This window comes from Barbus barbus (genome assembly GCF_936440315.1).
Source record: "Barbus barbus genome assembly, chromosome: 32".
Classification (NCBI taxonomy): Eukaryota; Metazoa; Chordata; class Actinopteri; order Cypriniformes; family Cyprinidae; genus Barbus; species Barbus barbus.
The window spans coordinates 24,069,409-24,096,232 of record NC_136760.1 but is presented as its reverse complement, the minus strand read 5'-3'; the positions used below and the strand labels follow the sequence as shown (position 1 = coordinate 24,096,232).

The window sequence follows — 26,824 nt, the reverse complement described above, 5'->3', positions numbered from 1 at the left end:
GACAAACATCTAATCTTGTAAAATGTGTGGTAGTATACTGCCGCTCCATATTATAAACAGAGTAACGTTAGGTGCAATCACAAACAGCTGTTACCATCCTCACCTCTGCTTATGCATTGTTCCTATGTGGTAGACTTCAAAAACAAGTTATTTCTAGCCATGATCCCCTTAGAAGTGAACCTTTGTGGTGATAAACAGGATTTGGAAAATATTCATCAAATAACATAAAAAATTAATCATAAGTGTTAAATATGTATCATTCACTACAGCAAGTCGTTAACTAGAATGTTAGAAAGTCAAATGTCTTTACAGCAGGTGTCAGTTGAATGGAAGCTGCCTCATTGGTCCGGTGAATGGTGATGGCTAAGAGAAAATGGTTCTTTCCCATGAACAGAAAACCTCAGGTTCTAATCTTGCTTGGAAAATTGCCTTTAAGCACTGCTCATGTGCCCATCTGTCTGCTCCAGGGATGTCCTACTTTTGTCCCTTCTCTCTCCTTCTGTGTCAAGTGAAAGCAGGATGTACTCGCTGTCCCTCAGTGGTGAAATAAACTCCCACACCTGAAAACCACTGCAATCTGCACAAACCGGCTGAAATCATGTGTGTTCTGGGAAAACTTAACCAATGCATTTACTCTTCATGTTATCCCCAATCAGGGTAAAAATAAATATATATATATGGTATATTAGATATCACTCGCCTTTCTAAAAAAGTACACACCTATTTTGTGATTAAAACGACACTGGCTACTGACAACTAATCTGAATATTGGGGGTTATAAGGTATAATTAATATAAAGTATAAGTAAAATTTCCCCCAAAAATGAATATTGTGTCATGATTAACTTTCTTCATTTTTTTTAAACTAATAATTTTAACCATCAAGGATATGTTAAATTGATCAAAAGTGACATGAAAGTGAAGACATTTATAATGATACAAAACATTTAAATTTAAAATATTAAGTTATATTCTTTTTTATATTCTTAGTATAAGTTTGTTTTTGTTTGGTTGGTTGTTTTTTTAGGGTTTGATATGCTTTTCTCCAAATTAAATGTATATGTATGCATGTATATATTAGGGGAGTAATGGTACACAAATATGATGGTTCGGTACGTACCTCAGTTTTAACCATCATATGTTGTTGCTAAAAAGAATATTATTTGGTGTAATGCAATGTGTTTACGCGGTTTGAGGTTCAAAAAGCACATCATTTTCCACATACTGTACATTATTGATGTTCCTCTATGCTACCCCTTTCTGAAACGCGCCGATTTTTACAAAGCTCATCGTTCTGAGAAGCAAGGTGTGCTCTGATTGGCTAGCTATCTGGTGCATTGTGATTGGCCGAATACCTCAAGCGTGTGACGGAAATGTTGCGCTCCTCACCATGTTGTAATGCTGTGTCCCGGCGCGACGAGACTAAAACAATAAAACCCAGTATAAACGAGGCATTTGTTGCATTCAGTGAGGACATAATTACTGATTATAATGACTCATATGGTCTTTTTACGTATTGCGCCACACCGGGTAAACACAACACCATGTCTGCATTTGTGATCGTAGAAACGCCAAACAGGCACTACTCTACACTGCTCAAAACTTGCGTTTGAATAGTCAGTAGCAAATTCTTTAAATATCGAAACGTACTTGCAGGCTGTGAGTCAGAAGCACCAGACTGTCCAAGCGACGTTGGAATTGTCCCACTTTAAAGTGTTCACAGCCATTCATAATGTTCACATCGTAGGCTACTCTCTCCTAGGATCAGCAAGCAGTCCTCTGTAAAATGCGCTGCACACACTTGAATATTTGCATTATACTGTTCTGGAACAGTGTTGTAAATATAACTTAACCACTGATTTCTAGTTGTGTACTCATTTGGAAGGCCAAACAAAGTACTTTCGCTTTAACAACGAAACACAGCGTCTCCATGACATGGCAGCGGCAGCAACAATACTACAGTGAGTATAAAAGTTACACCTTCTTTGATTGTGTATAGACGGTTTCATCGGGCGCACGCGCCTGGCCCGAAGTTAGCTTCCGGTTTGTGTTTGTTTATCTGTCTGGTTAGTGGCGCCGGCTACAAACGCAGTTAAAGTGATGAGTAAAAGTGAAGTTGGGCTCAGGTTGTTGTGCTGTGGGATGTGTTTCCCATGCATTTATTTATTTGTGGCGACCCGCCACGATATCAAAACTGACCGATTTTCTAAAAGGCTTCGTTGAATAATCGTGAGCATGTAATGTTTAAAAATCAAAACGAGGGTGTTTTTTATCACTGTATTTCTGAAAGAACACTGTCTTTAGAAAATATTACATTGTCATTTCATTTAATCTTGCATGTTATATGCCTGATAAAGCAGTGTTTGTAAGCGCAGCGCTGCTTTGTGTCCAGCCCAACAGCCGTTACCTCTAGTTCTCCCGCTTTAAAGCGCCTCCTGCTGGCAGAGAATGAATTAGCATTTTTAATAAATCCGTCTGATTTATGCAGCAAACATATTTAGCTTGTTATCAAAAAATAATCTAGTTTACAGGGACTTAGCTGTTGTTATTGATTCTATTTGCATGTCTACCGGCAGTTAAGTTAGGGCCACAAAAGTGTGCATGCGAAGTAACATTTGTTTATGTTGTTGCCGCTGAAACAGTCTATATATTTGGGCGGTGTTATGCAAATCTTCCTACACCATGACGTAGACATTTGGGGGATGTGTTTGAATGAGCTGATTTAGGAAGGCATGGCAGAGTCTTTACTTTTATAAAGAATATCTCTTTGGGTTTGAGACTTTAATCTGTTCATCTTTACAGATCTTATATATGCACAAACAGCTTGCAACACTCCGAAGACAAAGGAAAACATGAAATTGCATCATATGACCCCTTTAATGTCACGGTTCGGTATGATTTCGGTACAGCAGGGGGAAAACTAAACTTTTTTTTTTTTTTTTAAATAAACAGTGGTTTACTGAACAAGTTGCTCTTTCTTTAAATACATTGTTATAGTTTAAAATTTCTTAGTGAGAAAAATGCTTATGGTTAAAACTAGAGGGATCCCTTTGACATTATAAGGTTACAATTAGTCCTAACAGCTTGACTCAAACTTAAATTTAATTACTATTTATTTTTAAATAGATGATCAACACTCAACTTAAAAAAAAAAACAATAGTATGCAAACATGTAAATTGCACATAATGCAGTCTTTAAATTAACTTATAAATAATAACTAATTTAAAATAATTTGGTTTCCTGGGCTTTTAATAGACGAATAGAAACATAAAAAAAAAAAAAAAAAAATGTGTGCTTCAAAAATTAACCACAGTCTTATGGGTTTGGAATGAAATGACGGTGAATAGAACATGACAATTTTCATTTTTACGAAAATAGCCCTGGTTAATAATGATCACAAGCTCAGTTATAGCCCTTATCTTTATCTGCAATACGAGTTTGTGTCTGTTTAATCATGGATACACACTTACAAACTTCAGAGTGTATTCCAAATGTACTATATAAATATTCCATTGCTGGCCTATTTAATTAGACAGTCAAAACTAATTAAAAGTCAAGGTAGGTGTGTGGCGTCCCCTTTCAGTCATTGTCCTCACATGAATATGAATTGACAGCTGAAGGAAGGTTGAAATGAAACACGCCTCACTGCGGCTGATGGTGCTGGAGATGAGAGGTGAGGAGAAACATGCAGCGACACCAGAGCGCCATTCATTATTCCAGCAGCGCTTGTCCTAATGTTTTCTCCTGCAAAACTTGAGGAGAGCAGCCATTAGTCAGCATAATCTCCATGAGAGGGCCCGATTCTCCCCCTATAACTGACAGCCTGAGTGATTAAAAGAGTCTCTCTGACTCTTCTACTGAATATTTGGAAATATTACATCCAACAATGAGAATGAGAATGTCCAAAAAAATGAAATTGAAAAAGCTCTCATTATTTACTCACCCTCATGTTGCCCCAAAAACTGAATAGATATATGAAATTTGTGTGGGAGAACAAAGAAATTGAAGTTGTTATTCACTGATGATGATTACATTTACATTTATGAACATTTATTAAAGGAGTGGTTGTTTTTTTTCTAGGCTTGATTGTGTTTATGGGGTGCAGTCTAACATGTGCTTCATATTTAAAAAACGCATTATTTTTCACATAATTTACCCTTATTCCACACCACTCTGTCCCTTCTCCTATAAACGAGTTGATGATTTCCTGCTTTTATGAAGCCCCTCCCTCAGAAATACAATGGGCTCAGACTGGTTAGCTGCCTCAGTGTGTTGTGAATCGCTAAACCGCCGAGTGTGCATCTAAACATCACGCCGCTCGCCTCAGCAGCATGTGCTCCAGTGTTGTATTGTAAACAATGACATCGACAATATTGCGATTGAGACCCAGAGAATATTAATGAAGAGGATCGTGAAGAACCTGTGCAAGCACGGCTCTTAATGGTATGTTTTTTGTGTTTGTTGTTGTCTCATACTTTTAGATACACTTTTATTTGTAAATGCTACTGCTTATGTTAGCTTTTAATATACAGTTTTATCTTGATTATAAGCTTTAATACAGCACGGCAACCGCATGCGTGTCCATGTTTAACGCTTCTCATAGCTGTGAAAAATATCTGTCTGTCTGTAATCGGAACAGTTCATTGTCGGAGCTCAGCTGATGAGCCGATGATCTGAATGAGAGAGAGAGAGAGATGCAGAGCAGGGCGACGTGAGGAACAGGATTAAGAACCGCTGCTTTAGAACATTGATTTGTGAATCCATTAGAATCGTTAGAAGGCAAAATTGCGATTCATTTATGAATAGATTTTTACGTTCACCCCTAGTTTTCTCTTCTTCTTCTCTAAAGCAGCAACATGACCACACCCCCTTTGCTGCATGTTCCTGGGGGTGGGGTTTATCAGGGTTTGTGACGTCACAAACCCAGGAAGTAACTTCTTGTAGTCCCTATGAGCCATTTTTGTAGGCATTAAACTGCCATAATTATCAGAGACAATATCAGCGTTTGCACTGAACTTTCAGAGGCGTAAACTTTGCAGATATTGTTTATGCTAAAACAGCAACATTACACACTTTCTAATGTTAAAAAAGTGAAATCGCAATCAACCACAACTTTAAAAATGACACTGGTTGACAACAAATAGTCATCGTTTCCCCATGTATGCTCTAATCAAACTAAAACTTACACTATTAAAATTAATTTCTGTTAATTTAAAGCTGAACTAAAATTAAAGATAAAAAAAATGTAAAGTTTAATTCTAGAAGTACTAAATCTAGTAGTACAATTATTTAAAATAATAATGGTAATAATGAGAACAAGTACATAAAATTACTCAAACTAAAATTAAATAATAAAAAATAGAAAAAAAAACTAATTCAAAAAGTATAAATACTAAAGTAAAAACTACTTAAGATAAATAAGTATTTTATAAGAAAATGATAAGATAAAAATAATACTGAAATAACACGGAATCAAACATGATGAGCTAGTATGAAGTTGGAATGAGAATGAGATTTGTGGACTAGAAGATTTACATTGAAAAACAACCCTTGATTTTATCACACAAATCTATTATATGAATTTTAGAAGAGAAGTCAAATGGAATATTTTTATGGTGCATTTTTTTGTCATTTTTGAAGCTTGACAACATGAAATGAATAAATGAATGATGGTGAGTAAATAAAGACACATTTTCATTGTTGGGTGAACACCTGTAGTCCTTTAAGTTGTTTCAGTCGCACTCTGAAGAGGACAAATCAAGACTGTGAGAAGAAAGCAGTTGGGTTCGGTCATTATGAAACAACAACAAACACCACAGACATCGAGCTCGGTCCCAGAGATCTCTCAAACTAGCCACCTTCCATACGGTCCTCACACAGTGGGTCATAAAGCTCAAAACATTTGATTTTACCTCAATGTAATCCAGAGCTCATTCCCATTTCCACAACCCCCTTGGAGCAGTTCACACTACGAGAAGCATCTGTTGAGTTAGCCCAAAAATAACTCTCCCAGCAGCCAACAAAGATGGAGGGTGTGCTTTAGGGCCTATTGCCATGCCAACTGGGGCTTTCCAAGGATAAGCTTAGCATCTGGACCGGTCTGTGATCAGTCATAAGCTTATATTGTTCTGAAGCCAACAATTCCCTCTGTTAAACTAGCAGAAGTCTTGAAGCACAACACCTCATTCACTAAGGAATGGAGTAATTAGACTCAGAGCTAAATAAAGCATAGCTATTATAAGAATGAGGTGATGAATCATGCCAGAAAATATTTTTTTCTTCATGGTAATCTGTTATATTTGTATTTGATATAACGCAAATTCATCATAAAGGATTATTTTTGTAAATCGCTGCCTATACAGGAAGTCACAGGCTATATTTATGATGACAATACTATATGCTACTCTCTGTATTTTCATAAACCGTTGCCTCTCGACGGATAGTATAGCATAGTCTGACATATGCCTGCCCACTCTTGCCTTGCATGTCTTCTTGCTTGCTTCAGTTGTCAGAACAGACAGAACAAAACCCAGTAGCCGTCAATTTATGACACAATGCAAAGAAAACACGAAAGAGGAGGAGGATGAGAGGGAGCAGGAAAGAAGAACGACTGATAGCGAAGAGCAGGGTATATGTGCAGCCTTAATGGGAGAGTCAGGCTAGTGAGCCGTGTCACATCAGAAAGAGATGGAGACGCAGAACAGAACTTCACCTATGTGCTGTAAACTGGAAGAAAGACAGCTGATGGTGAAGGACAACTTTTCTGTCGCACAAAGACAAGTGAACGATGAGCACACTTGCAACTGTGAGTGTCCATATCAGGACATCCAGTTTTCCAAACTGAGAGTTCATACATCAAAGCAGACACTGAGAACAAGTTATAGCAGTAAAACTGAGATTGCATGGCTTTTGAAAAACAATTTACCTTACGCAACCAATACTGTTTTACTACTGTACTCTGGTATAATGCATTTATGCATTGCTTATGGACTTACAATAACCAACAACATTTATTAGACTAGGCTAATGTAAATTTCTGCATATACCATATATTCAGATCTTCGGATATATGTTAGATCCTCGGTGGTTGGGTGATCCCTCTGGGCTCGAACTAACATTAATTATAAATAATCGGAAATTAAAGGGTTAGATGTCCAAGAAACGTGCCTGGATTGCAGCAGTGAAGCAGAATAGACACTAGCAGCTCTAGGATATCCAGCGCACATTTCAGTTAAGGAAAAGTTCTTGTTTTTTTCCATTTGATTCTTTGTATTTATTTACGTTAGCACTTCAAGTATGATGCAGCATTGTGTTTTTGTCATTGTTTACATATGCGCCATTGCACCTAGCGTTTTGATTCCTATGCTCAGTAGCGTTCCAAAGCCTTTGTTATTGTTTAGCTACGTCCTTGAAATGGTCTATGGCGTACCGTGGGTTTCAATCAGGGCCTGAAAACTGAAAACTACATGTACACATCTCTGTTACAGCTAACGCAGCCATATGCATATAATGCACATATTATGCTGCACACAGGCTCTCAACAACAATAACAGCTGATCAACAATTTCAACAGTAGGCTAGATTAGTGTGGGTTAAATGCAGAATAAATTTCCCTACATGGATCAGTAAAAGTAATCCGCCATGCACGTTCACGTCACTCTAAATTGACGACGCGCCCAAAGCAGCAAAACTGTACAAATGCTGGATATCCACACACCGCACCACAGTATTATCCACGCACCACGTAGACCTAATGCGCATGATACAATACTCATCGAATAATAAAGCACTCACCTGTCACTTATAAATAAAGTCCATGGGTCTGTCCATGTCCCTTTACTCGTATTAAAAAGTAAACACGGCCAACAAAATAACTTGTGCTCGGTGCTAACTGTTAGCCACTCATAGCAAGCACTCCTAGTTGCAATCTTTGAAATGGCGCATAAAAACTTTGCTGGCCTTTGTTAGCGAGTTCAGTTTGGGTGAATTATCTTTTGTCTGCAACAGAGCGACTTGAAAAGGGCGTTTTTAGTAGATCTGCAACAAGATCTGGTGTAGGCGCCGATGACTGCAGCTGTTATTTTCTTTTCGTTGAATTTCACTTTTGTTCCTTGGAAATCCCTGATTAAAGGGGCAGTCTAACACTGGGGTTAGCACTGGACACGTAGCTAGACCCAGAGGGCGGGCTGTCATTGAACGTAAAAATTTGATTGGCTGATGATTCTGTCAGTAATGCTGGTAACGAATCAGATGTGACGTCTTTCAACTAAAGGGTAGCACAAGACTTTTTTTATATAAAATATTCCATTTCAGTCTCAACTAAACTAATCATAGGCAATTTTGTGGACATTAAACAAATGGAAATGATACCTAAATAAACAATACAAACATTTTTCACACAATTTTATTTTTTATAGGGCCAGCAGAGAAGGCCCTGTTGCCCCTGACAGCCCACCACTATACACACTCATACATACATATACTGTATATATACATACACACACAGACACACATATATATATACCTGTCTTTCAAAAATAGTACAGTATGAGTTTACTGTTAGTTAAATTACTGTAGCTAAATTAATGTTAGTTTAAATAACACTTATAGACTTAAATTACATTACTCTTAGTTGGTCTTTTAGTTGTTAATACTATATGTTGTTTATGTCATTCCATGTTGACACTGAATCAAAGTTTTAATTCCAGTAAAAATTGCAATTCTGGAAGGAAAAATGTTTGACATAAATTGCAACAGTGCATAATGCAAACATGAACGAGACTGTTTACCATTGCAGCACACAAAATTAATTGTGATATACGCAACATAAGATCTCAGAAACATACATATTGTCACCGTACATGATCAGAGAAATCTGGATACTACACCTACATTAAGTTAATCAACTACACTCAGTTTTATTTTGCATCCTCAGAGAAAACAGCCCTGGTTTTGTGTCTATGAATCACTGTCAAACAAGAGAGAATCAGAGTTAATTCAAAAAGGGTTGTATCTGCACTGGGATGGTTAAATACAGCAGCACAGGCCATTATTTCATGAATCATTAAAGCATCATTAACTTGGATTCCTGTTTACGACACTGTGTTTCCTAGATAATTCTGCTCTCCAGAGGAGACAGGTACAGGTAATGTCCTATTGGGCTCCCTGATATTAGTTTCTGCTATTTTAATGAGTTTGGCGTAGATCACATTTCTGAGCCAGTGATATCAATGATGCCAAAATCATTTAAATCAAACATGCCACAAAGTCAGCATTTCATTATGGAGAAAATGCAGATAGAAAATCCACACAGACATATGAATGAATGGCCAGGCCAAAAGTAATCAGCAAATGTCGTGAGCTGTGAGCGTGTGTGTGTGTGTACACCTGTGACACGGTGACTTCTCCCACTCGTTCTTCCACAGAACATTTAATTATCATTCATAAATCAGTATCTTTGGTGAGAGACGTATATTCTGAGAGGGCATCATCTGTGATGAGACTTTCACAGCATCTTCATTCCTGGCAGAATAAGTAAACAACGAAATGAAAAACTGAACTCGAGCTGAACTTTTTTTGTCTGTTCATTATCCGTGTTAACAACTGAGTAACATCATATGTTGAAATTTCCAAAGCGTCAGCGAGTTGCAGACTAATAGGCTTTGGTAGAATTACAGACGCTTGTTATTAATCTTTCTCCCCCCCTCTTTTTTTCTCTCTCATGGCTGGGTAATGGTCCTTGTCCTCTGTTTGATTAGTTCATCTCTCTGGCCTTTAAATAATAATTCACCCAGTTCAGGCTTTGGCAGGCCCAGTCAAGCTGGATATATACGTACCCATATGTTCATTTGCATTCATAGAACAGTTTGCTCAGAAAAGAAAATGCTGTCATAATTTACTTACCTAATTTTACCAATCCTGCATGAAAAAATTTAGGGAGTGAAAACTCCCCCTCAGGTCTTTCAAGATATAGATGATTTTGTTTCGTCATCAGAACAGGTTTTGAGAAATGTAGCAGTACATCACTTAATCACTAATGGATCCTCTACTGTGAATGGGTGCCGTCAGAATGAGAGTCCAAACAGCTGATAAAAACATTGCAATAATCCACAAGTAATCCACATGACTCCAGTACATCAATTAATGTCTTGTGAAGTGAAAAAAAAAAAATCATTTGTTTGTAAAAACACATCCATCATTAAGGCAGTTTAACTTAAAACCATCATTCCTGGAACAAAATCAATAATAACGCTTCCTCCAGTGAAAAGTTCATCACATCAAAATCCACTGACATATTTGTTTAGAACTGTTTTGGATAGTTTTCGTTTGTAAACATCTGTGCATATTTCGCTCCTGATTCAGATGAATTACTTTTTCACTGGGGAAATATTTTGGATGGAGGACTCATATTATAACCGGAAGCAAAAGTTTAAAGTTAAAAATGTCTTAATGATGGATGTGTTTCTTACAAATACACAGTTCTTCACTTCACAAAATGTTAATTGATGGACTGGAGTCATGTGGATTATTGTGATGTATTTATCAGCTGTTTTTATCAGGACTCTCATTCTGACGGCACCCATTCACTGTAAAGGATCCATTGTGCAAGATGTAATGCTTAATTACTCTAAATCTGTTTTGATGAACAAAAACTCATCAACCTAATATACATCTTGGATAACCTGAGAGTGAGTAAATGTTCAGCAAATGTTCATTTTTGGTGACTATTCTCTAAAAGGGCAAAGCGCACTCCAAGAAGTTGTGCTCCTGAAGGGTTAAATCTTTGCTATAATATGCAGCCTCTTATATCTATCTATCTATCTATCTATCTATCTATCTATCTATCTATCTATCTATCTATCTATCTATCTATCTATCTATATGATGCATCAAGACAATGATGACACTATTATGATACACAATGTTAAATCAGACTTTGTGTATCTCAAAGCACTGATTTTAAATATGCACATTCAGTTTGCATAAATGAGATTTGAAAGCGCAAGGGGAAATTTAACAGTAAACAACAATTTACATATCTGCTAACATACAGTATGGATTAAGAAGAAAATTTGATGGATTATTTTCTGGTCACCATTCACTTTCATTCGAGCAGCATTAACATCCTGCCTAACATTTTCTTTACTTTGGAATTTTCTTTCTTTCTTTTTTGGTCAACTATTCCTTTAAAGCACCAAAAACGTTAATGAATTCATATGAGGATACTGGATGCATGAATGTAATTACATGCTATTTGAAAGCCTTGGCGAGCATTTGTGCATCAGTGTGCCAGATATTTTACCATAGAGCAAATGTTGGGCTTGTTGTTGGCATCCTTTTAACATGTGATTCTGTGTCAAAAGAACAACGTGGGCTCTCGTTTTCCTAATGGAGTGAGGTGCACCTCACATTTTCAAAATGCAGAAATCACAATGCATAATAAATGAAAGTGTTTCATCTTTATAGATAGCTAATTAGGACATTACTCAAAGTAATGGAACCACAGATGGAATAATATCTGCTGTTGAAAAATGTATGTAAGAGAAGGTGTGGTTTGATAGTAGTAATCCTTGTTAGTGTACAACAAACATTGAAACGTCAAGAAGTCTCAAAGAAATCTTCATGACCCTTTAATATCCCACAGACTTGTGTCATTGCAGACAAAGGAGCTGCATCACAGGGTGGATCTTTTGAATAACACTGTTCACAAATCTATTTCAATTTCATCCCCAGCTTGACGAGGTGAGATGCATATCGATCATGTAAGACAAACATGATTCTTTCAGTGCCAGAGACACACAGTTACACAATGCACCATTAAGATATAAATGTCCGCTCTGCAGAGAACTGAGAAAATTATGCTGATACAAATGTAACTCCCTGCCTCTAAGTGACTACAGGCTCAGCACGCAACTGTTTGCATGCAGTGCCATCTAATGTTTACTGCCCAGACTGCAGATTAAACATATAGATCAGGGGTGAGGAACATTGATCCTGGAGGAGTTTAGCTCCAACCATGAAAAAAGCTAAACTCTGCAGGGACACCGGCCCTCCAGGATCAACGTTCCCCACCCCTGATATAGATATTTTAGGGACTACATCAGGGGTGTCAAACTCTGCCCTGCAGAGTTTAGGTTCAACGGTAATTAAATACACCTGATCCAACTAATCAAGTCCCTCAGGCTTATTTGAAAGCTACATGGTATGTGTATTGGAGCAGGTTTGGAACTAAACTCTGAAGGGCTACATCCCTCCAGGAACTGAGTTTGACACCCCTGGACTACATCTATCTATATATCTATCTATAGGTATAAATAAAGGAAATACATTGACCTGGAGCACTAGACACACTCACTTCTGTTGGAGCCCAAATATCTGTGGCGGCAGGACATGGCTTCAAGTATAGCCTAAAGAAATGAACAAAAATAAGTATATCTGAAAATGTTCTATCATCTGTGAAAACAAGAGAACTGGGCCTAAAACTGAATATTTATCACTGCTGGAAACAAGGAAGCACTGTACCTCACCTTTTTGGGTCTTCAGGCTCAGATAATTCCACCAAAGGCTCAGAAGTTAGAAATGGTCATAAGTTTTAAAAGTATTTGATAAATCTACTCATAGTCTATCAACTACTTTATGCCAATAGTCTCTACGATCTAGGCCTTTAGATCGAAGTTACGAATCTTTTGAGAAACGCATCCCAGATCGATTTGATTTCAGGTCGTTTCGACCGATTCACTGAAAAGAATCGATACAAAAGATTCAAACGGTCGGAAACCATGTGTTTTAATGTCTTTATTGCATGCTTTGTTGATATTTTGAATGCACACAAATAAAAGTAGGCCCTTTACAGTTCCGAACAATGAAGCCTAATACTCTTATCTTTATGAGCAAAAATGACAGCGTATTTGAAATGTTTCCAATGCGAGTGATCGCTCTGGCGCGTCCATGTCCTGTAAAGCGCGCTTCAGCTTGCACTCTCCACAGAGACGACTGGATATGCATCAGTGCACATTAACCTAGGTTAAGCCTTTAAACTAATATTGTGGAGCTGTTTTATAACTATAGATTTAATTTTAGACAAGTCGTGATAATTTAAGAAGGCTAAATATATCAAACATAGGCTATGATCAACTCACCGTCTGCCGCTGGCCGCTTGGTCGTTCCTTTAAAAAACAAAAAACTTACATTTTAACAATAAAAAATGCTCCAAACGTTTTTCTAAATTAACTTAATAAAATAACGAAACGAAATACAATCACTTTGCCATTTCATACAAAACTGAAGTATTTTAATAGCTGAAACAGTATAAGCTGTTTTGGGAGAAGGGGGAAAAAAAGACGGGCTCGGGCTGGTAATTCTGATAAGCTGTCGGACACGGGCCGGGCTAGGGCCTGAGCGACTCGGGCCAGGGCCGGGCTAGGGCCTATATTTTAGGCCCGTGCAGGGCTCTACCTCAAGTATAAACAGATTGCATTTATCCAAAGAACCACAAGGTGGAACACTTTCCTACTCCTGCTGAAAAATTCAAGCTTGCTTTAGGTTATGCATCATGCGTATCTGTTGCATTTAATAACCCTTTTAATGAGAATAGATCATTTAGTGCCTGAATATTCTAAACCTGAATTAAAAATTAAAAAGAGAAGAATTAATAAGAGATATATCATTCTGATAAATGTGTCAAAGAGCTAGCAAACCTGAAACTGAAGTTAAGTGATATTTAGAAGCAAGGACTAACAAGTTTTGTGATTTTCAAGAGGCATGAGGTTGACGCATCGATGCAACATTTTCAAGTTTTATATTCTGTGTATTATATTTTAGTTTTATTTGTAGTTTTTTGGTTGTGTTGTGTTTACTGCTGGGTTTAGATTTTGTTTGTTTTACCAGATCCTCAGGCAAAATGTCTCACTGATAACCTGAAGTTTGCAAATCCACGTCCACTGAGGAGCAAGTCATGGGCATGATCAATCACCACTGAGCCCTTGAGCAAGACACTTCACCCAGGCTTGCTCCGAGTATACTGTAAGCTTGGATTAATATGCTAAATAATGATCTGGGCATAAAAACTGATAACCACAGGTTCAGACTTTGGTTCTAGATATTTAATGAACAAAGACAATGCACGAATGTTGCACATCTTATTTCTATTATGATTCTCAGGTTCATTCTATAAACATGTTCAGCAACAGTTGGTGGTCTGAGCACATTCTGCAGCTGCTTGACAATCATAAGAAATGCCCTTCAGGCGCTGGAAAAACGTGCTTCTCAAACGACCCATGTCTGTCATAAATGTAAGTTTTCCTGTAAATCCAGACCAGCAAAAGAATGACTTTGCTTAATTATGATAAACTGTTGATTAAATTGATTATTATTTTGTGTTCTGTATAGGTTCATATTTAAGGTTTTATGTGTAGAGTAATAATGTGCTGTTGTGTATATGAAAAAAAATACACACAATCTTCAGTATAAGGACAAATGTGAGGAAATAATGGCATGAGTGAGTTGAACACAATGTTGATAGGAGATGTTTGTTTTACTATTTATAGTGTATAAGGATTTAAATTCAGGATAAAATACAGTATGTTCCTATTTAAAAAAAATAAAATAAAAAATTCACCAAAACTGCACTGCAAAAGAAATGCATTTCTGCATAAATGTTTTCATTTTTTTAATATAGTTTTCCTTAACGTTTATCTCAGATTTTTTTTTTTTTTAGTGCATTAAAATTAACTAAATGAAAAAACAAAAAAGTTGTCTTGGCAACTAGCTGATAAAATATGTTACAATATTTGGTTTATTTTTAAACTTGACATGTTTAGTTATCACTGGCTCATGCATAAAAACACTAAGTTTTGAACTCACACATACCAAACAGAAAGCTGTTTAATCACTTTATTTATTCATATAATTTTGTATATTCCATATGAGTAAAGAGTTACATTTATCAAAATAAAATCAGTTCAGCAATGTCTGAAAACTGATATTATTAAAATAAGGAGGTTAAATTACATCCAGTAAAGTGAATAAATTCATCAAACATAGATTACAGAGAGAATCCTTAAAATGGTTATTAGTGGGAACATTCTAGAAGAATATCAGAACACTTATCATGAAAATGAATAATATAATCAGAGAAGCACACAGACTTGGAGCCCTGGACACCCGCACTTGGTTTGAGACCTGCACACCTATGAAGAGGAAATGCAAAGTATGATTTGTGATCAGTTGCAAACATAAAACATGTCAGATATGCATGAGCAGCACACAACACAACTGTTTTGTTATTTGAATTCCATAAATCACCTTTTTTACCATCAGACAGCATCAAAGGACCCACAGATATGGAAGTACTGTCAAGGAAGTCCAGAGATCTGACCTCTCTGTGGTGCTGTTCAGAGTCACAGTGCTAAAAGTGACAACAACAGGACTTTCAGGTCAATTTATGTCATCAAATAATTAGCATCTTTGTCACAAACATCATCAGCAGAAGACTACCACAAGTATCCATTAGGCGTACTCCTTATACACCCATAAGAAGTATCTGAAACATTTGATGTTGTGACAGGATTTGTACACTCACCACTGAGCAATCATTGTCTGTCAGAAGGCAAAGGTGAATAGCGCAGTGCAGGTAAATCTTTGTGGAGTTTGAAATGAAGATAAACATGCTGAAGGAGAAACGGCTGGATGTGGAAACACCATTCTGCAGAAGCTCCACTTTGTCATTTGGACTGGGACACCTGAGAATATTCATAATGATAATCATTAGGTCAAAAAAGAAATCTGAGATATCTAAAAATATATATATATCCTAAAACCATAACAATGCAGGGATTGCCTCTTTTGTTTTATATGCACTGCAGAGTTGTTTTGATTCAGGTTTTATTCCTCATATTTTATTCCTCATATTTTAATTTTTAATCATTTATATAATAATAATAACAATGATTTTTTGGTTTTTTTTACATTTGTTTTAAATTTAAAACAAATTAACTTTTATTTTGGTTAATTTATATAAACCAAATATAAGTTGTTCCTTTAAATATAAATTTGAATTAAAATTAAAAAAATTAATTCATGTACAATAAATAAAAGATGCATTTACAAATAAATAAATTAAATAGAAATTAATTAAATATAAACAATTCAATTAACACACAGCTTACATGTCAGTAATGAGGTCCCAGCGAAGAGGGTAATACGGATCATTCACAGGTGTAGCCCAACATGTGTCAATCACTGAGGCAAACTGATGGCTGTCAACTCCAACACTAACTTCCACAAAAATCTGCTCATTCAGCTCTACGTTCACACTACCTGCGAAGGGGTGGGAGAATTCAGCATCCTGATATGGAATCATTCTGACCTGATATGTCCCTTGACCAGCAGGAAGGTTCATGTGCACAGTGCTGTTGAAATAATCAGCAATTTAGAGACTATTCAGAGATGTATTTAGAATTGATTTATTCTTCATAGGTGAGTCCCACCTCTCTAGAGGATTGATGTCCATGGAGAGTGTTTGGATTTGCGAGTAAACACAGCTGAAAGGAAGTTTCAGAATTATTTCCCTGTTGATGAGATGTCCAGCTGAGTTTGGCTCCCCCACAATAACGTTCTCATAGATGAAGTGGGTGCCATTGGCCTGGAGGGACATATCGTTTGAATATCCCTTTAAGGGACTTTTTAAAGTATGATTTACAAAATAAACAAATCAAATAAAATGATTTGTTGTTCTTTTGACCATTCAGAGATGTACATAATGAATCCTACCACAAGATTTGTGCCACAGATGTGGTCATTGTTGTCAAAATAGAACTCCACTCTGCCATTCTGGACTGTTCCTCTGCAGTTGGGGTCATTGAGGTGTAAGATGTCAGAAGGAAAACCAGCCTCAAAAAGCTGACAGCGAGACAGAGACAAGTAGCCAGAGCTGCTTTCACAGGTTTCAATGAAATCTGAGAGAGAAAACATCCAAGAGAATGTCAAAAACAAAAATACCGTATAATCATTGAAACAACACTGAAATATTGTGGAATGAGTCTAACCAAAGGAGTCATGCTGAGATCTGTAATGGTTTTCCTCGCAGGAACAGCCGTAAACACCATATATCTCTTCGCACCGTTCATTCTCAGTGCAGTTGAGCTCAAGACAAGGGTCTCCTTCACCTAAGAGGAGAACAACAGGATTAATGACAAACGCTGGAGCAAACTTCAAGCTTGTTTAGATGTGTTTGATGGTATGTCTCCATAATTTAGCTATACTTTTGTGAGAACGTGTCATGCAGCCACACACATGTTCTGCAGCAACTGAAATAGACCTGCATCAGACGAATGTTTCTAAGCTAAAATCATATGAACATATGACATGAAATACTTTACCAGTGGATTCTGTGAGTGGGATTGCCTCTGTTGATGTTGTGTACACTGATGTCTGGGTAAGGTCTGGGACAAATAAGTATACAATACTGTCAATCTTTTTAAATTACTTTTTTATATTATATATTAAAAGGAACACAACACAATGTGTCTACCTGCACAGTAAGCTGCACAGAATATCGGCTTGACAAACTCATACACATAATAGTTTCCTGGACAAGCTTTGACTCGTATGGGAGGAGATCTGTAACCACAGCAGCCATTCCATGCGAAACCACAGACTTGTTGTGTGACCACTCCATCTTCTAGCTGTGGGTGAGGGCCGTTGAGCCAAAGTGGGTAAAAAGTGCCACACATGTCTCTACTAACACATGACTCTGGCATCTGGACACTCTGACCATTGTAGAACATTCTGTACCAGCCGTTCCAGTCGACATCATAATCACATCTTGAATTAGAGGGATCACCAATCACATTTGCCCTCCATGGCTCATCCAGACTGTTATAACTGTAGCAGGGGTCAAAACTTGGTGGACTGGTGAGAACAACTGTTAAGGAAAATGAAAGCGAGTACATTATTTGTTATTCACAGCAAGTCGCTAGTTGTTACACGGTCTATGTATCAGTGGTGTGTTTGCTTCAGCAGTGGTTTTGTAAATTGTTTTCAAACACCAAGACTTTTGCGTATACTCAATGCATTTTTACATGCCTACAAAAAATTATACAATTGAGAAAGCAGGATCAAATATACATAAGCCAGAAATGATAACATGCACACTAGTTTTATACACTTCATAATTTACTATAAGTATTGGTCAAAACAATATACTGGTATTCACTGTTTATATTTTGGTGTTTCCTGAATTGTTGTGTGTTTAATAATTGTTTTACTGTTCAAATCACTGTTTTTATTGTTGACTAATTGTTACTTTCATTAACTGAAATGAAATGGAATAACATAAATGAAATAAGTTGAAGTACTAACATTACAGAATATATATATATATATATATATATATTAGGGCCGGGACTTTAACGCGTTAATTTCGATTAATTAATTACACAAAAATAACGCGTTAAAATTTTTTAACGCATTTTAATCGCACTTATTTTTGCACCGCGGAACGTTTCTCACTGGATGAGTTTCGGCGGACCGATTATACTGGCGCACCAACTAGCGTTCAGAATTCCAAGAACGCAAAGAACGGACTTGCGTTCTCGTGGAGACCGGTCTTGCCAAGCTTCCTTGGAAGAACGAACTCGGAAGGACGCGAGAACACAGAACGCACAACGAATTGAGATGTACTGCATTCCTGCTTAACTGACCGCATAGTCTCAGCATAAGAAACGGCCAATGAACAATCAATATTACAAAATGTCATAACTTATTAAAACATTTCATACTATTATAGATATTACTTTCATATAATTGTATTGTTTTATTTTACAGCGTTATATGTTTTACTGTTAAGATTCATTTTAATATGCCAATAAAAATGCAGACTTTCTCCGGGTCTTATAACTTTATTAAAATTAACCAAAACAAAACGATAAATGTTTACTTTCAACTTGAAGAGCCGTTAAGTATTTGTGAGAGCGACTTTAAAGCTTACAGGCTTCCGTACACCAGCCACCCACAGCGTTTTCTGGGATTTCTAACAGCTCGATTCTCTCAAGTCTGCACTCGATGCATCCTCAGTTTCAAGAACATATCCGGGCACTTTCATGCATCCTCTGTACTTGCGTTCTTGAGAATTGGAACTGAACTTCGACGGTTAAAGATGACGTAGAACGAGAACACAAGGACGCAAGATCGCTGAAGAACGCATACTGAGAAACAGCCAAAAACAAACCACAGTGAACATGGACAAAGAAGCTGATGAGACCGCTTTGGTTGGCCCTGTGGATGGGAAATTTAAAAATCCATATAAAAAAAACTTACTTCTCACTGTTCTCAGGTCAAATATTTATATGCGATTAAAATGCGATTAATTTAGATTAATTAATTACAAAGCCTCTAATTAATTAGATTAATTTTTTTAATCGAGTCCCGGCCCTAATATATATATACACTGTTCTGTGCAAAAGTCTTAGGCCACTGGTATTTTCACCAGCAAAAAATTGGTTTTAAGTCAGTTATCAGTAGGAAATAACAGTTTACATTTACAAACGTTATTTTTGCCATTAATTGTAATAATCCAGTAAGATTTTTGTTTCCACAAGGAGTCTGACAACAGCCAGTGCTCCACACCGAGAGCTGATCTGATCATCACCCAGTCTGTCTGGAATGACATGAAGAAACAGAACAAACTGAGACAGACTAAATCCAGATGAACCGTGGTAACGTCTCCAAGATGCTTCAAGAGACCTACCTGCATATGCAAGTAGGTCTGTATATATATATATATATATATATATATATATATATATATATATATATATATATACACACACACACACACACACACACAAACACACAGCATTTTCAAGTTTTGTTATGTTGCAGCCTCATGTTAAACTGCTTTGAATTACTTTTTTTCCACATTAAAAACAGAATTGTCACAACTTCTTAAATTAATAATAATAAAAAAAAAAAAAACGGAAATAAGTACATTGCATACCCTTAAATCAGTACTTCGCTGAAGCACCTTTACAGCCTCAAGTCTTTTGGGGTATGATACGACAAGCTTTGCACATCAGAATTTGGCAATTATCTGTAATTCTTCTCATCTCTTCACCTCTCAAGCTCTGTCAGGTTGGATGGGTGCAGATGCACATTTTCAGGTTTCTCCAGAAATATTTGTTTGTATTCAAGTGCAGGCTGTGGCTGGGCCACTCAAGGACATTCACAGAGTTGTCTATAAGCCACTCTTGCTGTGTGGCTTAGGGCCACTGTCCTGTTGGAAGGTGAACCTTCTGCCCAGTCTGAGGTTCTGAATGCTCTGAACTAGGTTTTCATTAAGGCTCTCTCAACATTTTGGTGCATTGAGCTTTTCTTCTACTCTGATGAGTCCCTCAGTCCCTGCTGCTGAAAAACAGCCCCACAGCATGAGGCTACTACCAGCACACTTTACTTTTGGGATGATACTCTGCAGGTGATGAGCAGAGCTGGTTTCCTTCAAACATGATGATTAGAATTGAGGTTCATCAAACCAGGGAATCTCGTTTCTCACAGTCTGATTGTCCTTTAAATGCTTTTTTGCTAATTCCAAGTGTGTTTTCATGTGTCTTCACTGAGGAAAGGATTGCATCTGGCCACACCAGCATAACGCCCAGATAGGTGGAGTGTTGCAGTGATGTGTGTCCTTCTGTAGGTTTCTCCTATCTCCACATATGATCATGGACTTCAACTAGAGTGACCATCAGGTTCTTGGTCACCACTCTAACCAAAGTCTCTCTCCATCAATTGCTCAGTTTGGCCAGGAGGCCAGCTCTAGGAAGAGTCCTGGTTGTTCCAGACTTCCTCCATTAAGGGTAACGGAGACTTCATTCTTCTGTGAAACTTCAATGCAGCATAATGTTTTTCTGAACTCTTCCCCAGATGTGTGGCTTGATGCAATCCTGTCTCTGAGCTATATAGGCAGTTTGTTTGACCCCAGGGCTTGGTTTTTGCTCTGATTTTTCTTCTTTTCAGCTGTTAGACCTCTGTGTGCCTTTCCAAATCATACCCATTCAATTGAATTTGCCACAGGTTAACATCACTCGAAGTATTGTAACATCTACAAGCAATATGAATGCTCCGGAGCTAAATTTCAACTGTCCCAGATAAGGGTATGATTACTTATGCAATGGAATCATTTAAGTTTTTTATTTGTAATAAATTTGCAAAGATGTTAAAAAACAGTTTTTTGCTTTGCCATTATGGTGTATAAGAGTGTAGATTGATGTGGGGGGGGAAATTCATTTAAAACAGTTTAGCATAAGGCAGCAACATTACAAAATGTGAAAAAAATGAATGGGTATGAAGACTTTTTATAGGCAGTGTACATATATGAAGGAGAATGACTGTACCTGCACAATATGCAGGGGGTGGGATGATTCGATCTGGCCTTATAAGTTTGTAGACATAGTAATTTCCAGGAAAATTACTATGTATTTTTATGATGTATAGTTAAAAATACAAAAAAATGTATTTTTAACAATAATAATAATAATTATTAATAAATATTTATTGAGCAAATCAGCATATTAAAATAATTTCTGTAGGAGCATGTGACACAGAAGTAATGACAGCTGAAAATTTTGCTTTGATCACAGGAATAAATTGCATTTTCAAAATATAACTCAGAAAATAGTTATTTAAAATTGTAATAGTATTTCACAATGAAAAAAAATACAAACAGCACCTGCGCAGTATGAAGGCCTGCTGAGTAACTCATCGGGTCTGACAAGTTTATAGACATAATAATCTCCTGGACAGGCTTTGATTTGAATGGGGGTGGATTTATAGGTGCCACACTCGCCCCATGGATCATATCCCAGGACATCAATGGTCACCACTCCATCCTCGAGATGTGGATGAGAGCCATTGAGATACAGTGCAGAACTACCACCACAGCTTTTGGTGCTCACACACCACTCGGACATCTGAGCACTTTCTCCATTCAAATACAGCCGATACCAGCCATTCCATTCAACAAGACTGTCGTCATGGTCGCTGTTTGGTTCATAACGTATGTCTCTCCATGGGTTATCCAGAACCGTATATTCAGAGCATGGGTCAGTGCTGGATGCTGTGGTATCTAAGAGAATAGTGTCACGAGACAAAAGGTGACTGTTGATAGAGCGGCATAAATTTAACTGTTAATTATCATTTCTTTCCTCAACTGGAAAATTGTTTTGCAGCTTGACTTGCCGATAGATGAATGGCCAAGAAGCATAGTGATGATATAATTTTGATTCAATATTTTTGAGATTACTGAGCATCTTGACTTTGACAAGAAAGTGTCGAATGCATTAAGACGAAATACATGCATTTAAATAAATTGAATGTTATACATAAAGACATCAAAACTGATTAGAGGTTATGTTGAGCATTTTATGAATCCAAAACCCTGATACAGTACCTTGAGCAGCAAATTGTTTTGAAAGAATATATTTTACTTAACGGGGAAGAACTGAAGGATTGTAATTCATGACGAAGCCGACCATAAGTATAACGATTAGCCTACCTGATGTTTGTCCTTTGATTCTTTCACCTGTTAAATACAAAAGCTTCTTGTCAGTTCTCTTTAAAGTCAAGCACGCACTTAATAGCGTGACAGATGCTTGGCATTTTTTATAAGTGTGAAACTTACCATTATTCAGCAGCAGTAGTGTCACACGAAACAAGATTAGAAACCTCATTGTTGCAAACTGCTCATGAAGCCATAAAACTGATCTGTAAAAACAATATTCTTGATAACATAACACTATCAGGGTTGAACACAAGATATTCTATGTCTACGAACTAAACTTTGGGAGGAGCTTTCGTCTAATCCTGTCAATCAAAAGATGTGCATATCTGCAAAAGCTTACATATAATATCTCTATCATAAAATAATCATATATTACAAATCAGTGTGATCTATTGCATGCAGAACATATGAATGTTTGAACTTATCAAACTTATCACTCTCAGTGGCAATAAAAAGTAATACTGATAGTATCGATAAAATTAATAGTATCGAATAATAGTATCTGATTTTATTACTGCAGAGCTACACCGAACTTATAATATAAAATGTGCCAATATGTAAACTCTGCATAATTTTGCTATTTTGCCAAACTTTGTGCTATTTAGGAAATTATTTCTAAACACAGATATTATTGTATCCTTCTGTTTGGTACATATTAATAAAATCTACATCACTGCAACAATAACAGAATTTGCCAAACAGTTCATCAATATACAAAGATTAAAGGGAAACAAAAAACAAACAATATCGCAAAATCATTGCTGTTTAATAATTTATATCAAAAGTTGACTGAAAGAATGAGTGGAGCCAGATGAGATGAACTTTACCTGAGATGAAATGCTGCTGCAGAGTATATTATAGGGTGATTCTCTCTTCAACAGTTCAAACTAAATACCTTGATTTTGAACTGCAGGTTTTAGATTCTTATATTTAAATGGTAGGCGGACCATGGTTGGACCTAGGAGTTATTTTTCAGCAATACTTCAAGTTTTTTTTTTTTTTTTACTCTATATTTTGGACATACCATATATTGTCGTCACCCAACAGCATGCTATTGTATGGGGTATGTGTTTTGACAGATTCTTCAGTCTACTAATTAACCTTTCTGACCTTAGAAAATGGGGACTTTTGACATTTTAAAGTAGGATGACGCATATGTACCCTGTGCTTAATGAGGTTGGTGCTCTTCAAGATGACGCATGAACGCTTTGTTTGTGAAAAAGGTTTTTTTTTTCTTCTCAAGCATGCAATGCTGGTAGGACACTTAATTTCACAATCTAGCTGCTGTTTTTCTTTTATCCTAACAATAGGCATGTATTGTTTGTACAGTGAGACCTATTTATCTCGTATAACAAGTGTGTTTACAGCAGTTGATATTTTTTATGGCACTGCTGCGGTTTAGTTTGATATTTATTCATTGAGCAAACTTTTTTCAAAGAAACTTACAAATAAAGAAAATCACAAGCAATCTAACTTGTATTAGGAGCTAACAGTTTTCATTGTATAATGGCAACATTAATAAGTAACATTAACGTGTATGCCAGATTAATATAAAGACTAAAGTTTTAAATGTAAATAGTCCCTTTTGATATCTGTCCCCTTGCATTTGTTTCCTGCCTTTGCCTAGTAAATTCAAACTGGCAAATGTGTAAAGAATACTTTGTTACTATTAACAAATGAGTGTGCTAAAAGATTAAATCATTATGTTGATTAATTCAGAAATTTTATGTTACGTTTTCTTATGTACCTTATGACCATGGCTTTATTATAGTAAAAGTGTATTTAGTGTGGTAAAACTGGTTAACTTGTGGCTACCATGGTTTATTAACTAGTAACCATGTTTTTTTTTTTTGTTTTTTTTTTGTAGTAGTAGTAAAAACTACTTCAGAAAAAGCATAAATATTCAACAAATCAGCAAAATCATATTTGAATCAGTAAAGAATGAAGCAAAACCGGTCATCTCTGTTAATTCTTTGTTGTAACAAATACAAGAACACCAAGCAAAGTTTCTATTCAAGTAATAACTGTCAGGAAAAAAAATGCTGCAAAACATCTTTTGACATATACAATGTCTGTGTGAGTGCATATAACTGAATTTTGTTTCTATCATAAACCAAATAAATCAAACAACAAAAAATCTCTCTTACACAGCAATGACAAATATGTCAGCAAAAACAAAGAGCAAATCAGTTTGAGATTGGTTTATTTTGATTATTTAATAAGCTTTACACTCACAATAGTAATAAGACTTTGAATTACACTATATTTTAAAGGTTGTGATTTTCTACATAATCAATTAAAATAACATTTATAGAAAGCTTGTGACAGTTTGGCATCAGTGATACATTAAAAAGAGATAAGAAAGAGATAAGACTAGATGTGTAAAATATTAGGTTGATTCTCAGTGGAAATATTCTAGAAGAATATCAGGACACTCATCAGAGAAATCAGTGATATAGTCAGAGAACCCAACAGACATGGAGACCTGGATACTAGCACTTGGCGTGGCATCGACGTATCTGTGAACAGAAATTACACAGCAGGCAGTTGATTGTGCAAGCAGCACTTCAAGAGTGCTAATTTTTATTTAACAGCACTTTTTACTTAGTGGATGCATAGGAATGATACACAGTGTTCCAGACCAGAGTATGTGAAGGATGTGTTACTACAACACTCTTTTTTATGTGATATTGCTTATATCTCTTTTTGTTGTTGTTGTTTTGTTTCATTAGTTACCTGTGTTACTGTCAGACCACATCAATGGACCAAGGGATATGGAATTACTGTCATGGAAATCCACAGATCTGCCCACTCTATGGTGGTGCTGAGAGTCACAGTGCTAAAAGACAGATAAAAAGACAACCAATTTGTGTCAGTTTAAGTTGTTGTCAGTCATGTCAGCCAAAGGAGTGAGGTTTTGCTAGTCAGCATGGCCCCATCAGCCACTACTGGTGGTTTATAGCAATTGGAAACAAATAGCATCTTTTTCCATTGACAGTCACTTAAAAGTATCTTTTACTTAAAGAAAAGTGACAACATTTACTAAAAACACAAATTATGTCCATGTCCATAAGAAAAATCTGAAAGGTTTTATTACTTATTAATTTGTACACTCACCACTGAGCAGTTATTGTCTGTCAGAAGGCAAAGGTGAATAGCGCAGTGCAGGTAAACCTTGGTGGAGTCTGCAGTGAAGATAAACATCTCAAAGGAGAAGCGGTTGGATGTAGAAATACCATTTTGCAGCAACTCCACTGTATCATCATTTGGATTGGGACACCTGAGCATTTTTGAACAGTATAATAAAGATATTATAAAAATAACAAAAAACAAATGGTTGTACAATTTAAGGTTTGGAAAGGTATCAGGGTAAATAAATAAACACGTTTCTTTTTTTGGATAGCACTAAGTGAAGACAAACAATCAATCAAAAACATGGACTTGCCTGTCAATGATGAGGTCCCAGCGGAGAGGGTGATGAGGATCATTCACAGGTGTAGCCCAACATCTGTCAATCAATGAGGCAAACTGATGGCTGTCAACTCCATCAACACGAACTTCCACAAAAATCCGCTTGCTCAGCTCTGCATTCACACTACCAGCGAAGGGATGGGAGAATTCAGCATCCTGATATGGAATCATCCTGACCCGATATGTCCCTTGACCAGCAGGAAGGTTCATGTGCACAGTGCTGTTGAAATAATTTTACATGATGTGTGTCAACTACAAATAAGCATAACTAATAGTTATACTCAGTAAGTTGCCAGTGTGTCTAACCTCTCTAGAGGATTGATGTCCATGGAGAGTGTTTGGGTCTGTGAGTAAACACAGCTGAAAGGAAGCTTTAGAATTTTCTTCCTGCTGATGAGATACCCAACAAAGTTTGGCTCCCCAGTAATAAAGTTCTCATAGATGAAGTGGGTGCCATTAGCCTGTATGGACATATTTGAATATTTTTTACTTTGAGGGACTTTTTAAAGAACTATATAAAAAAAAAAAAAAAGTATTTGTTGTTCTTTTGACCATTCAAGGATGTAGATAATGAATCTTACCATCAGATTTGTGCCACAGATGTGGTCATTGTTGTCAAAATAGAACTCCACTCTGCCATTCTGGACTGTTCCTCTGCAGTTGGGGTCATTGAGGTGTAAGATGCCAGAAGGAAAACCAGCCTCAAAAAGCTGACAGCGAGAGAGAGAAATGGAGCCAGAGCTGCTTTCACAGTTTTCAATAAAATCTGAGAGAGAAAAACATCAAAGAGAATGTCAAAAA

General features: G+C 36.6%; 1 protein-coding gene across 1 annotated transcript in view; it reads right to left on the bottom strand.

Moving 5' to 3' along the window:
• Positions 1–24,739: 24,739 nt before the first annotated feature.
• Positions 24,740–26,824, bottom strand: part of LOC306852285 (IgGFc-binding protein-like) — a gene marked incomplete at its 5' end in the record, with an annotated part of 30,968 nt that continues 28,883 nt past the window's right edge. The window contains 6 exons of the mRNA XM_079388999.1: positions 24,740–25,071; positions 25,289–25,391; positions 25,670–25,832; positions 25,998–26,243; positions 26,330–26,484; positions 26,605–26,789. Coding sequence (XP_079245125.1) covers positions 24,968–25,071; positions 25,289–25,391; positions 25,670–25,832; positions 25,998–26,243; positions 26,330–26,484; positions 26,605–26,789 — 956 coding nt within the window. The 3' untranslated portion in view covers positions 24,740–24,967. The remainder of the gene's footprint in view (positions 25,072–25,288; positions 25,392–25,669; positions 25,833–25,997; positions 26,244–26,329; positions 26,485–26,604; positions 26,790–26,824) is intronic.